Source organism: Heterocephalus glaber, unplaced genomic scaffold, assembly GCF_053883595.1.
Source record: "Heterocephalus glaber isolate CG9 unplaced genomic scaffold, H.glaber_assembly_v1.0 deba00001813, whole genome shotgun sequence".
Taxonomy (NCBI): domain Eukaryota; kingdom Metazoa; phylum Chordata; class Mammalia; order Rodentia; family Bathyergidae; genus Heterocephalus; species Heterocephalus glaber.
The window spans coordinates 1,486,748-1,501,131 of record NW_028258484.1 but is presented as its reverse complement, the minus strand read 5'-3'; the positions used below and the strand labels follow the sequence as shown (position 1 = coordinate 1,501,131).

At 39.3% G+C, this 14,384-nt stretch overlaps 1 protein-coding gene across 1 annotated transcript in view; it reads right to left on the bottom strand.

Annotated features, from left to right (window-relative positions):
• The window catches only part of Usp22 (ubiquitin specific peptidase 22), a 40,731-nt gene that overhangs the window by 10,995 nt on the left and 15,352 nt on the right, over nucleotides 1–14,384 (bottom strand). Inside the window, exons 3-6 of the mRNA XM_004868739.4 lie at nucleotides 6,624–6,737; nucleotides 4,721–4,822; nucleotides 3,667–3,836; nucleotides 1,459–1,606 (exon numbers count right to left, since the gene is read on the bottom strand). Coding sequence (XP_004868796.1) covers nucleotides 1,459–1,606; nucleotides 3,667–3,836; nucleotides 4,721–4,822; nucleotides 6,624–6,737 — 534 coding nt within the window. The remainder of the gene's footprint in view (nucleotides 1–1,458; nucleotides 1,607–3,666; nucleotides 3,837–4,720; nucleotides 4,823–6,623; nucleotides 6,738–14,384) is intronic.

Genomic DNA, 14,384 nt, shown 5'->3' with positions numbered 1-14,384 from the left:
CTGGGGCAAGAGCAGAACTTTGTGATTTGAACTGTGCACTACTAAGTTAGCAGATGTAAAATCTCCACACCTCACCACAGAGGCAGGAGGAAGCCAGGAGGCTGGCACTCTGGAAAGTTCACAATGCTCAACAGAGACTTGGCAGAGGAGCTTGTCATTATTTCAATTTGATGAGTTATCCAAGGACCTGGTTTCCAAGGCTAATTTTCATTATCCTCCCTCTAAGATGTCCTTAACAAAGTATATTTGATGCCCAAGAACTTGGCAGGTAAGGTTGATTCCCTTTTTCATGTATGGAGTAAGTGAAAAAATAGCTTTCAAGTTAGCCTAACATATTTTGGGTCAGATACACTATGAAACAATCTCTACCTCCCTGCTGATGAGATAAACTGGTATTCTCCTTCAAAGAAGTCTTTCAGCTCTGGCTCTTCTTCCTGGGTTCCTACATCCAGAACAGCTAACTCTCTGTTGGCTGGGGTTCCCTCCTACCCTTTCTGTTCACTAAACATTTAACTTATATATGAATGTACAGTGAAGCAAATATGAAAATTAGTAAAGTATAATACACATTTGGAACATGTATCCTATATAATGTTTATTCAATTTAAAAAGTAGAATTATCACAGAAGAATGAAGAATGGCCCGAGTCCTCTGACAGCTGCTTCCCAGAGTTTAAGATTTAGGGGAAAATACTGCCCCAAAGAACCTCAAATTTATATGACAAAATGTCATTAGGACAGGGAAAACTACGGTACTTACAGGAAGGTGCAAAGAAAGATGAACTGGTGGGTCAAGTCATTTCCTCTGAGTTTCCCTCTTCTAGCCCCAGGATCTGTTGTACCCCTGAACTATCACCCCTCCCCTGACTTCCCAAACCCTCAAGGGGCACCATCCTCTGGGGTCAGCCCATGCAGCTATGTTATGGGGGGTCTAGACTCCAGGTCTGGGAAGCAGCAGCAGGGCTTGGCTTTTGTGCTCTGTCCCCAGCCCTCTACACCACAGCAGCAACTGGTCCTTCTAGAGGAAGGACCAGTTCTCCCCAGGTGAGAATGGCGGTGATGATCAGTAACATTCAGAAGACTTAAGCCTGGTAACTCAAGGATCCTCAGAGCAGCCACAGCAAGCAGAGGCTTCAGAGGATGGTCCGGCACTGAGGGGTGTTAGGATTTTGCTGCTCACTATGGCAGGCCACAGAGGACCCCACCACCATGCTGCTCCACCCCCAGCAAGGCCAGAGGGCAACACATAAAACTTTCCTTTTTTTGAAAACAAACTACAAAGAACCTTATGGAACATTCATGACATTTCTCCTATTGGAAGAAAAATAAGAATGAAGCCTATAAAACACAAATCATACATGTCCCCTACATGATTTGCACAAGCAGGCACACATAGTCCTTCACCTTGTTTCCTCTTTAAAGAAAATGCCTGTCTCCACCTTGGGTGAAGGCCACTCACCTTTGCAATGTCGGTGCAGGACGTCTAGTGCCGCAATGAGAAACTCATGCGCATCCTGCTGTTCGTAGCCGGCCAGGTGACGTGCGTGTGTCCATACCAAGTGCAGCAGCTTGTATGGGATGTGTGGAGACCGGTGCCCGGAGTAAAACTGGAGAAAAGGAGGAGTGATAACTTACAGGAACACAGGCACAAAGTACCTTCCTTAGGAAGAGGACTCAAGATCCTAAATTACAAATTCTAAAAAAAATCATGAATTAAAAAATAGCACAGTAGGCAATATGCTATTATTGATAGGCTAGAGGTGTGACTCAGTGGTAGAGTGCCTAGTTCAAACCCCAGCACTTGGGGAAAAAAAGAAAAAAGTCAGTCACAAAGTTAGCTTTGTTCTTTCAGGTTCAAAAAAGATTCACACACTTGGACTCACTGACAGTAATTGGCAACTGTCTACAAAGCAGCAGCATGGGAGCAAGGAAGCAAGGAAGCAAGACTCTCAAATTCTTCTTTGACAAGATCAGGATAGATATATATATTTTTTTGTACTGGGGATGGAACTCGGGACCTTGCACTTGCAAAGTGGATGGAGGAACCTCTGAGCTAAATCCCTGGCCCTAGGGTTTATATTTTTAAGACAATAAAAGGTGAGATATGGGGAAAGTTGTAACTGAACGTTCCTGATCCAAAAATCCAAATTCCAAAATGCTCCATAACCTGGAATATTTGAGCACATGATACATTTTGGAGTATTCGTATTTTTGGGTCAGGGATACTCAACAGTAAAATCTATGCAAATACTCCAAAATGCACAACACTGAAATCTGAAACACTTGTGGTCACAACCATTTCAGACAAGAGATATTCAGCCTGTGTGTCATCTGGTAAAAAGAATTAAGATCAAATGTCAACAGATGGGATGAAGAGGCTGAAGCACACTGAATGTGCTGATCAGTAAATGCTGACCTAAAGAGTAATGTGCCCAGCCACCCTAGGAAATCACTTTTGAAAGAGATTTAGGCTATTACAGAATTCCTGTTAATATGCAAAGTTTTCATTACATTAGCTATAAAACACCTGGAGTAGATTATATGGTATAAATCCAACAAAAAGGCCAATCTGTAAACAAACAAATAACAAAACACTTCCCTGTATATATGATGAGAACATTCTCACAGTCTAAAATAACCAATGTAGGCTGAATATCCCTTATCCAAAATTTGTGGATCAGGATTTCAGATTTAGAAAATTTTTTGTACATATCTGTATCTATATATAATATATGATAATTAGGGTGGGACTTAAACCTCAGTATAGCCTGAAAGTAATTTCATTAATATTTTAATGATTCTGTGCATGAAATAAAGTTTGTGTACACTGAACCATCCTCACAGGTCAGGTACGGAATTTTTCAGTTGTGGCACAGAGTTGATACTCAAAAAGTTTGGATTTTGGAGCATTTTTGAGTCTCAGATTGGGGGCGCTCAACATGTACTAGCAATAAACAATTAGAAACTGAAACTAAAAATCATGCCATTTGTTGCAACACCAAAAACATGAGGTACTTTGAGGTAAATAGAATATGTGCAAGAGCTACACAATAACAACACTGATGAGAGAAATTAAAGACCTAAACAAATGGGAGTCAGATGATGAACATAAATGCTAATTTTCACATACAAATCGGCATACAAACAAGTACTATGGTTTTATTCTTCAACACCAAAACTCAAAACCATCCTGAGCTGAGAAGTGGCCAATCATATTGTGGTCCACCCACATGACAGGTGCTACTCAGCAACACAAGCCTTTGATGCAACACACTTGGAAAGGCTTGATAATGGAGGAGGAAACCCACCTTCCTTGAGAATGAAGCAAGAATGAGGCCTGTGCCTCCCTGAGTTTTAGTGTGGCAGACAACAGAAGTTGAACCACCAGTGTTTACAGGAACTAATGTCTTCTACCAGTTGAGTCTGCCGAGCCGCTCTGAAGAGCTCTTTCTCTTCTTGGGTGGGCCACGTGCCTCCAAAAATCAGGCCAAAATCCCCTTATCTAGCACTTCCTTTTGTAAAAACTGCGTCTTCTATAATAATTGCACATTTTAAATATTTATTCTCTATGTAGATTGTGGAAATTTGCCTGCCCTGATTACAGTCACTGTATGCTTTTTAAAAAGGTAGAAAAAAGCACTCTATGGCAGAGGCGAGTGGTGCTCACCTCCTGAAAAAGCGAGGACATCTCACACACCAGGCAGGAGCTGGGGCTCTGCATCTCACAGCGGTGCCTGTCAGACAGGAAGAAGTCCCTAAGGAGTGGTGTGTGGGTTAGAGCCTGGACAATGCAGTTCATGAAGCACGTGTTTCCAAGGTTGATCAGCCCTCGCAGACCTGGGCAGGAAGCCAGAGAGCAGGTGTTACTTGTGCACTGAGATATGACACACAATGCTGGATCCCAAGGGCTTTTAGGTCTGTGCAGTACGTCACTTTCTTTTATTCATGCATTCAAGAAACAAAGGAAAAGCAAGAAAAAATGCAGTTTTTAAAATTTTTTCCCCGTTACCAGGGATTAAACCCAGGGCCTCCACACTAAGCTATATCCCCAGCCTTTCTTTTCTTTTGGCACCAGGGATCGAACTCGGGTCCCTGCACTTGTGCAGCAGGCAGTGAAACCACTGAGCTAAATCCCCAGCCCCAGCCTTTCATTTTTGAGACAGAGTTTTGCTAAGTTACCCAGACTAGACTCAAACTTAACTGTCTCAGCCTGCCAGAGTATTTTCTAATTTTTATACCATTTTTATATGAACTGTGAGGAATGTTCACTGCCATCATTCCCCTCTCATTTGGCCACTGTATGTATTTTCTATAAAAACAGCCAGGTCAGAATAGAGCCTTAACAACCCAAAATGGTTTTTTAAATATTCTAAAATGCATTTCCTCATTTCTTAGAACATCATGCAAATACCCTTACACACAGACACATCATTTCTCTCCCCGAGATCAACCTGGCCAGAGTAACAATGTACGTGAGTCCTGTGACATTTGTAGACTCTCAGGGCCATGGGGCAGGGATGGTCTTTACTCATCTCTATGTGCCTCAAGCCCATGGCAGACCCTGTAGAGAAGAGGTGCTCAGACCTGGATGTTGAGCAAATTGATAATGGCATGCAATTAAGTGGGGCTTAAAAAGAATTGTGTTGTATTGTGAAGCCCTGAGAAAGAAGCACAACAGAGTGTGAAAAAAAGAACAGAGATCTAAAATGTCCTCCACTCACCTATGGTACAGTTGGAAGTGATCTTCCTCCTTTTTGGGTTGTGTTTCAGCAGTTCCAGCTCCCGCTTGGTTGGTTCCCAAGTTGAAAACTTCTCTCCAACACCTAAACAGATGAAGGATAGTTTCAGGTGCTACTAGCTAAATTTTCCTTTACAGAATGTTTTAAAACAAAAGTTTTTATATACGATTTATCAAGGTGTGTTTCACAGAGGGGATTCAAAACATCAGGGCTTTCTAACATGCTGCTGTACAGACAGGTAACCAGATCATTTAAATTTAAAGGAGCTTCTCTTAAGTGTCTTATGAATACACCATGTTTCCTGTCACAAGGAAACCATTAGCCATTAAAGCCATCCCAACACTAATGCAAAAAATTTTTTCCTCAAATGCCTTCAATCCTTGAGTACAGTAGCAACTCAGATGAAGGATTTTCCAGCTAATAAATGAAACTGACAGGAAGCATATTTTTGAGCAAACTAAATAGACCCAGTTGCTGAAAAGCTGTATGCTATAAAGAACTGAAACAGAAGACAGTAATGGTGTAAATGCTTGTAAGAATCATATTTTATCCTAATACACACCCTATTTACTCAGAGGTACTTGATCCATGGTGCCTAAAATGTTTGCATAATTCAATAAACTCTAAAAGAGATAGCCTCTTATGGTCAGATAGAATTGCAGAATGACCTTAGAATTCTGTTTTAGTCTGGGATGTGTATTTGTTGGCCCTGTAATTTAAGTGGTCCCATAATTTAAGTGTCGTGCACAAAGAAATATAATATACACATACATATAAATATACATATAAATATATATGCATAAATATAATTTGTACATATGTAGTTATAATGTTATTATATTTTTGAGGGGGAAAACAACAGGAAATACAAGTTGGAGACTGTTTCCAGAAATGATCTGCTAAACACGAAATAATTCTGATCACCAAGAGCACCTATTTCTATTCTTCCATTTTCAAGAATGAGGGTGTTTTCAATGCAAAATAAGGCAAGAATGTATAAAGCAGGGACGCGGTTTATGGACTCCCTTTGCACACAGTGATGAGTCTTACTGCTTGAGTGGAGGTGCTCACCCACCAACTAGGGCTGACTACACGCAGCAGCCTTATTGCAAATCACTGTAAGCCTCTGTAGGGATTGAAATTGAAGAAAGAAAAAAATCAGGGAAACCAAGGAGAAATAAAAAGAACATGGCTACACAATGCTGGTGTACCTCTGACTCTATATAGCTAATGAGAGTGTACATGACGACAGGGAAGGGAGCAAGTGGGCAGTGCAGATGGGCAGCAGAACCACAGATGGGCTGCTTCACTTCCCATCTGGCAATGTTACTCTGCAGACAGATTGAGCATCACCCAAATGATGCAAAGCTTTACAAGATTCTACAATTCAATTGGTGAAATAGTCTACCCTACTAGAAGGAACAAGATACATTTATTTTTAATCACGTTAGAGAGAATGCTTCCTGGAACACTGGTGGTGAGGCCAAACCACTCTTTGGGGATTTCCGGGGTTGCAGCAACCATCTCCCAGGTGAGACAGAAATGTGACCCTGTTGGGCTGGGTTCAGCTCCAGTCTGGAAACATGCCCTTAACTGAAGAAGAGCATCTCCTTCTAGAGTACGCTCTTCTTGTCTTCAGGAGAGCCCCTCAAGGCAGTGCTTCAGGCACCTGTGCGGTCCACCACCCCACCCACCTCTGTGCCCAGCTGATACCTCTGTGTCTTCCATCAATTGTGACCTGATCTATGCAGATGCACCTGCTGCCTCCCACTCTCACTTGGTTTCTGGTATTCCCTGTTTCTGACCAAGTTCTGCTCTCAACAGATATGAGGGAACTGCAGAATTATGAGACAAATCAGGGAGGTAAATTTAGGCAGAACCCAACCTTGAATCTTCCAAGCCTTCCGCTGTTCTTCTTTGGCAATTATTTCCATGTCTTTGTCGTAGATGTAGTCCTGACACAAAAAGCAATATATACCTCCATATGTAAGGTCAATGGCTGCAAAGAAAGGGGGGTAGAGACAGAAAATTTAATTCAACACAAAGCATTAGTGCTTCAGGACTCAATTAAACATGTAAGTCAAGTTTTCTAACACAGTATGATATTTAAAACATGGGTACTTAATATTTTTAGTTCATAAGGATTCCAGGGTAACAATGCTTTACTACATCTGGAATTCCTGACACTATCACAAAAAGGAAGGAAACAGCAACTTACTACTACTTTTGTTGCTGGGGGTTATTAGCTCCTCATACTCTGAGGACAGAGATAAAATTGTTTCTACCTAGACAGTCCTGACTTCTTGGCCCAGAGCTGCCTGCTAACCATCAGTGCATAGCTGTACTTTCTCAACTGGAACACATAAAACAGGACTCGTACCTGAGCTCTTAATTATTTTAACCTGAAGATAAAGTCCTTTGAGCACCTGGAAGAAAAGTACTCTAATTCAACAATTAAAAAAAAGGGCAGGGGATCCATCATCAGACATGTAGGAGACAATGCAGCAGAGTAAAGAACACAGACTGACTAGGAGAAGTGGCACACATCTGTAATCCCAGCACTCTGGGAGGCTGAGGCAAGAGAATCACAACTTTTAGCCAAGCAACTCAATGACTTAGTGAGACTCTGTCTCAAAATTAAAAAAAAAAAAAAAAAAAAGAAAAGAAAGAAAGAGACAAAGAGAGAAAGCAAGCAAGCAAGCTGGGCATGTAACTCAATGTAAAGTCTCTGGAATTAATCCCCAGTTTAAAAACAAAAAAAAGACTGACAGTAACTAGAATTAATACTGGCTCTGTCACTTGCTAGTCACATACCTTTCCTAAGTTACTCCACTTCTCTGAACCTGTTTCCTCCCCCCCCCCCATTAAGTTTACTGGTACATTTTAGGTATAAAAATACAGTTACATTCATCACTGGGATCTTGCACCATTACATGAGCATCTTGGTTCTTATTTTTTTCCCCTTCCCCTAACCTCCCTTCACCCCCTCCACCCTTCCCTATTTGCAAAGACTTTGTTTCCATTTTTTTCCTTTTCTCATATTTTTTTCTTTTCCCTTTTTTCCTTTCCCCTACCCTTCCCACTTCCCCTGCTCCTTTAGATCTTTACTTCCTATTATTACACAATATCAATTATACATTTTAAAAATTATAATATCAAGATCTAGGAGGCATTACCACAGATTTTACAGAATTTAAAAGGATATAGAAAGCATATTACAAAAATCTTTTTTGAAATAAATTTGACAACTTCTAAGAAATACCTTGGAAGACAAATTAATGAAACTAACTCTGGAGGAAATATAAAATTTGAATAGCACCTATTAAAGTATATTCCTAGCTTGAAAACCCACCTATATGACAACAGCAGGCTCATAAACAATTTAACTGATAAATTATATCAAACCATTAAAGCAGAAAAAAGAAGGAACACTTCTCCCCTCATTTTAGCAAATCAACATTGTGCCAATCCTAAAACTGGATAAAGATAATAGAAGAAAAAAGTATGAACATAGATAGAAATTTGTTTAACAAAACAAACTATTAGAAGTCAGATCTGGCAGTATGCAGAAAGTGGTTTTATTAAGGGATGGCAGTGCTGGTTCAGCACTGGAAGATCCACCCCCAGAAATCATTATTTTAACAGAGGAAAGGAAAAAGCCATATGATCCTGTCACTAGTTGGAGAAAAAGTATTGGACTAAATTCTACAGCTGTTCATGGTAAAAGCTATCAGGAGACTGGAAGTAGAACAGAAACTTCTCAACAGATTAAAGACATGTACTCCAAACTTTCAGCAAAAATGCCTTATATGAATTGAGAAGATACAATGCTTTCTCCCTAAGATGGGGAACAAGGACAGATATGCCTACTCTTCATCTGTCCATTAAACTTTGAAACATAGGCCTAAACCAAAATAGTCTGGCAATAAAATGACACAATTAGGATAGGATTGGCAAGGTAGAAGCAAAATCTTTATATGTAGATGAAATGATCATCTACAGAGAAAATACTAAGAAATCTCTAGGAGCCCCTTAGAACTTGTATTTGAATTTAGCAGGATTAGAAAACACAAGGTATATATAAAAATTCAGGTCTATGTATACTTGCTATAAATGAAGAATTGGATATTAAAATTTAAAAGTTATGTAGGAGTACAAAGGACCTAGAAAAGTAAAAAAAAAAAAAGTGTTGGAAGACGTTTAGTACCTAATTTTAAGACTTCCTCTAAAGCTACAGTAATCAAGGCAGTGCTAGTGTAAGGAAAGATATATAGATCATTGGAATAAAAGAGAATCTAGAAATAGAACCACACATATATGGTCCACTGAGTTTTGAAAGATTATTTAACATTAACATTTTATAGAATATAAACTCAATTCAAGAGCTGAGGAAAAGATAGTGTTTTTAGCAAATGGCACTAGAACACCTGGTATCCGTATATAAAAAATTAAACTCAACCCTTTGTTTCCATACATAAAAATAACTTGAAAGGATCTATGAACCTAAATATGAAAAACTAAAACTATAAAACTTTAAGAAGAAATTATAAGGGAAAATGTTTATGAATTTAGGGTAGGCAAGAACTTTCTAGGATACATGATGTATGAAAGAAAAAAATTGATAAATGAGATTCCATCAAAATTTAGAACTTTAAATGACATCATTAAAATAAAAAGTAGTCCTTAAACAGACCATATTTACAATGCATATAACCTATGACCAGAATATATAAAGAACTCTTACAGCTCAATGAGAAAGAACCCAATTAAAAAGTAGACACAAGATGATAAATAGCCAGTACAGCACAAGGAAAGTTGTGCAACACTAGAATCAAAAACGTACTAATCAGTACAATAACAAGACTGAATTATGCACTCATTAGGGAGATGAAGTTAAAAGTTTTAAAAGCCTTGTCATGACTTTCTCTTTTTGTTGGACTCTCCCCCTTTGCGTTTAATTTGTCAGGCCCAACAGATTCATTCTGCTGGGCTTCCTGGGCTTGTGATCCTCATTGTCTTCTCCTAGGATTTTGTCTAAAATTTTTTGGAGTGCTGGTTTGGTATTCATGAAGGTCCTAAGGTTCTCTTTATCATGAAAGTATCTTATTTCTCCATCAATTTTGAAAGATAGTTTTGCAGGGTACATCAATCTGGGTTGGAGACTGTTTTCCTTTAGGGCTTAAATACATCACTCCAAGCTCTTCTTGCCTTGAGGGTTTGCATTGAGAAGTCTGCTGTGATTCTGATGGGCTTTCCTTTGTATGTGATTTGTTTCTTTTTTCTCACTGCTTGTAGAATTTTGTTCTTCTGTTGGGTTTCTGGAATCCTAACTATTACATGCCTATGTGTAGATTTTTTTTTGATCAAGGCTAGTTGGAGTCCTGTATGCCTCATTTATCTGTATGTCAAGTTCTTTTCCCCTGCTTGGGAAGTTTTCTGCCATCACTTCTGTGAACAGTTTTTTTATGTCATCTGCATTCTCTCCTCTTTCTTCATTGACTCCAATCAGTCTTATGTTATTCTTCTTTGCATCGTCTAGCAGCTGCTGGATTGCTTTCTCGTGGTCCCCTACAATTTTAAAGCAATTTTTCTTTTCCTGGTCACTAATTGCAATCTTATCTTCTATATCTGAAATTCTGCCCTCACAATGGTTCATTCTGCTGCGCAGACTTTCAATGGAGTTTTTAATCTCCTGGAAATCTTGTTTGCATCTGTTTTATGGATTCCATTTGTTTCCTATGTTGCGATTCCATCATGTTCCTCAGATCCTCTATATTTGTATCTGTGTCCTCTCTAGATTTATTAATCATGTCTTGCACTGTGGGCACAATCTTTGCTGTTATGTGAGAAATTACTTCTCATTCCTTTTTTTTCAGATCCTCTTTTGTTTCCAGTTCAGGGACTCCATGTGGTTGAATATCAGATTGTTCCATCTCGTTTCCCTTTGGGGTTACTGTATGCTATCTGGAAGTCTGTTTTTGAGGCTTGTTTACGCGTCTTCTCATTTCCATTGGGGGTGGGGGGTGGTGTTGCTGGCGTCCACGCGGCTCACCTCCTCTGTCCTAGGAGTGGTGGAATTGCGGCGGGGGAGCCTCCTCCTGGGCACTGGGATTGGCTCACCTCCTTTGCCCTAGGAGCGGTGGAATCCCTGTTTCCTTTTTGATAATAAATAGTACTACAACTTATGTTTGTGTGATTACTAAATTAGAACATATAATTAAATACATCTCCTGATAAACATTTGAAAAAAATCAGTTTTATTATAAGAATTGTCCCTGAGGGTCTATGGGTGATTAATTCCAAAATCAGACACTGAAATCTGCAGATGCTCAGGTCCTTTACCTAAATGGTGTAGTATTCACATATACCTACATACATACTCCTGAAAATAATCATCTCTAGATTACTGGTAATAAGTACCATATAAATGCTATGTAAACAAGTGTTATGCTGTATTGTTTAGGAAATGATTACAAATTGTGTCTGCACATAGTTGATATAGACAAAATTTTTCTCCCAAGTATTTTCTACCTGCAGCTAGTTATCAACCCATGGATTTAGAATCTAGAGAGATGGAAGGCCAATTTTATTTCATGTCTTGAGTTACTATGACTTAGATCAATCACTGGTGGATCATTAAATTCCTCTAAAAGTAGATTTACCAAAATTCAAAACAGCAATACAAAAACCCCACAGCCACTCTTTGCCACCCTCAAAATATTGATAAAATTCTAATAAATTATCTTGTAGTCCTTATTAGAGCTGCTAGAAAGTATGTGACCAGTTGCCCTTTGGCACTATATAGTCCTGAGCAGTAAGCTCCTGGCATGAGGATGGTGGAGCAAAATTCTGTCAGACACGAGCTGACTTACAATAAGGATGATGGGAATTTTCAAGCAAGCAGAGATGTTTAACAAACAATATATCAAGCATACAGCTTACAACAAAAAGCACTAGCCCAGAGGTGTTAAATTATTTTGGCAGATGTTTAAGTCTTCCTAGATTAAGTGCTTCCTCAAGATACTTTTACATAGCCTTGTATAAAACCCCTATATAAACCAACTGATGTTGACAAGGGTGCCAAAACCAGAGGAGGAAGAAGAGTTTCTTTCGTAAATGGTGCTGGGAAAACCACACACAATAGAAAGAAGAAGGTCCTTATCTCACACTACGTACACTAACTCAAAACAGACCATAGACATGAAAGTAAGAGCTAAAACTATAAAACTTTTAGAATAAAACATAGGGGTAAATATTTATGATCTAAGATTTAGCAATGAATTCTTAGATTTGACACCAAAAGAATGAGCAACAAAAGAAAAAAACATGCAAAGCTAAATATCAAAACTAAAAGTTTTGTGTACTGAAAGACATCAAGAACATGAAAAGAAAACCTAGAGAATGGGATATTACCAAATAATTTTTCTATGCAGAACATTTATACACACGTGTAAACAATTACAATTAAAATATGGGCAATGACTAAAACTATTATTTCTCCAAACACATACAAACAGTCCAAAGGGTAGGTATATGAAAAATGTTCGACAACATAGGTCATTAAAAAATTGCAAATAGAAGTCATAATGAGATACTGTAGCAGACATCTCTGCCCAGTATTCGCAAGCTATAGTGGCATTAAGCTTCTTTCCCCTCCATAATTTGGCTGTTACACTGGAAATATGAGGGCTCGGCTGAGTACACTTCCAGACAAGGTCAACTAACTCTAACTAAATTCTTTCCCTCTGGATTAACTGTTTGTTCTCTTCTACAAAAGATATGCCAGTGCCCTCATTCTATAGTCTTGCTTGATATTCGTTATCAACAGGTGTCCCAAGGCCTGCCCAGCTCCCCGACCCCTTTCCCATGCTTGTAATAAACACTGGATGTCCTTGGTGCCTTTGTCTTTGCTGCCCAGAACAGCTTAGATTGACCCAAGACTCAGTTCCTCTCAAGTCTCTGTGACTTTATTACTCTTTTCCATCTCAAAAACTGGCTTGCAGGAGATTGAGACCCATGGCCAGGGTTTTCTAATTTTTTTTTTTGGTACTTTGGGATTCAACTCAGGACCTTGCACTTGCAAGGCAGGTGCGATGCCACTGAGCTAAATCCCCGGCCCAATGGACAGGGTTTTTGATAACATCTCTTGTAAGATACCACTTCCTGTCCACTACTGTATGATAGCTATTTTATTTATTTTTTTGTTTGTTTGTTTGTTTTGGTACCGGGGATCGAACTCGGGTCCTTCCGCTTGCAAGGCGGGCGCCAGAACCACTGAGCTACATCCCTGGGCCCCTACGATAGCTATTTTAAACAAAGAAGAAAAAGAAAAGAAAAAAAAAGGAAGTGTTGGCTAGTGAGGAGATAGACACACTGAACACCTTATACACTGCTTGGGTAAATGTAAAATGGTATGGGCAGTACAAAAAAGTTCAGTGGCATACCAAAAGTTAAGAGTTACCAAATGACCCAGCCACCATGCTCTTAGGTTTATACCAAAATAAAAACATATGCCCAACTAGAGTTAGACACAAATGTTTATAGTAGCATTATGCAATAAGAGCCAAAGGGGAAAAACAATTGAAATGTTCATCAATGGAAGAATGGAGAAAGAAAATGTATTGTGGCATATACAAAATAAAATATTTGTCAACCATACAGGAATGAAATACTAATAAATACAACAATGTGGATCAATTTTGAAAACGTACTAAGAAAAAGAAGGCAGTCACAAAAACTCACATGTTGTATGATTCCATTAACACGAAATACCCAGAACTGGCAAATTCTCAGAGACAGAACACGAGAGGCTGAGGCAGGAGTATTGCTGTGAATTCGAGGCCAGCATGGGCTACAAAGTGAGGTCAAGGCCAGTCACATAGCATGACCCTGTCTCAACCCCATCCCCCCAAACACACACAAGAAAAGACGGCAAGATCTTTGGGGGAGGGGGAGGTTTTGACTACTTGATGGACATGGGGTATTCTGAAGAGTGAAGACATTTTGAACTAGAGAGGTGGTGGTTACAGAACACTGAAAATGTACTAAATGCAACTGAATTGCACACTTTAAAGTGGGTTATTGTATGCTGTGTGAATTCATTTCAATATAAAATTAAAAACTGAAAATCCCAAAGCAACACCTACAATCAAGATAGTTCCTTTGGAAAAGTATTTCGCAGTCAAAACTATTCTAAGGACAAAGACTCAATTGTGCCAAGGTAAAAGGCTAAAGCATGGCAATATAGCTGCCTAAAATGAGTGTGAAACCCTAACCACAAAAGCAGAAAACAGGCATAGCGTTGCTGGCCTCTTCTGTAGAGAGATGATGTCTGCTTGCTTTTATACATCACTTGGGAATTTCTAAGACAGTTAGCAACACAGGCACCTTGCTTCAGCAGGTCCCAGGATTGCCTTGAGGATGGAGGGGACACCACCAACTCAGAACAAATCAACCTGCCCCCCCCACATATTTGTTTTCCTTTTTGGGCAACTGAAATAACTTCCAAGATGCACAAAGTTAAAGGTGTTATTTTTCAGCTCTTTCGTGGGTCATACAAGCAAACTCCAAGTGCTTTTATGACACAACATAAAACAAAAACCTATCTGAAACTAAATAGTACGCAATCAATCCGCTCTGAGTTGTT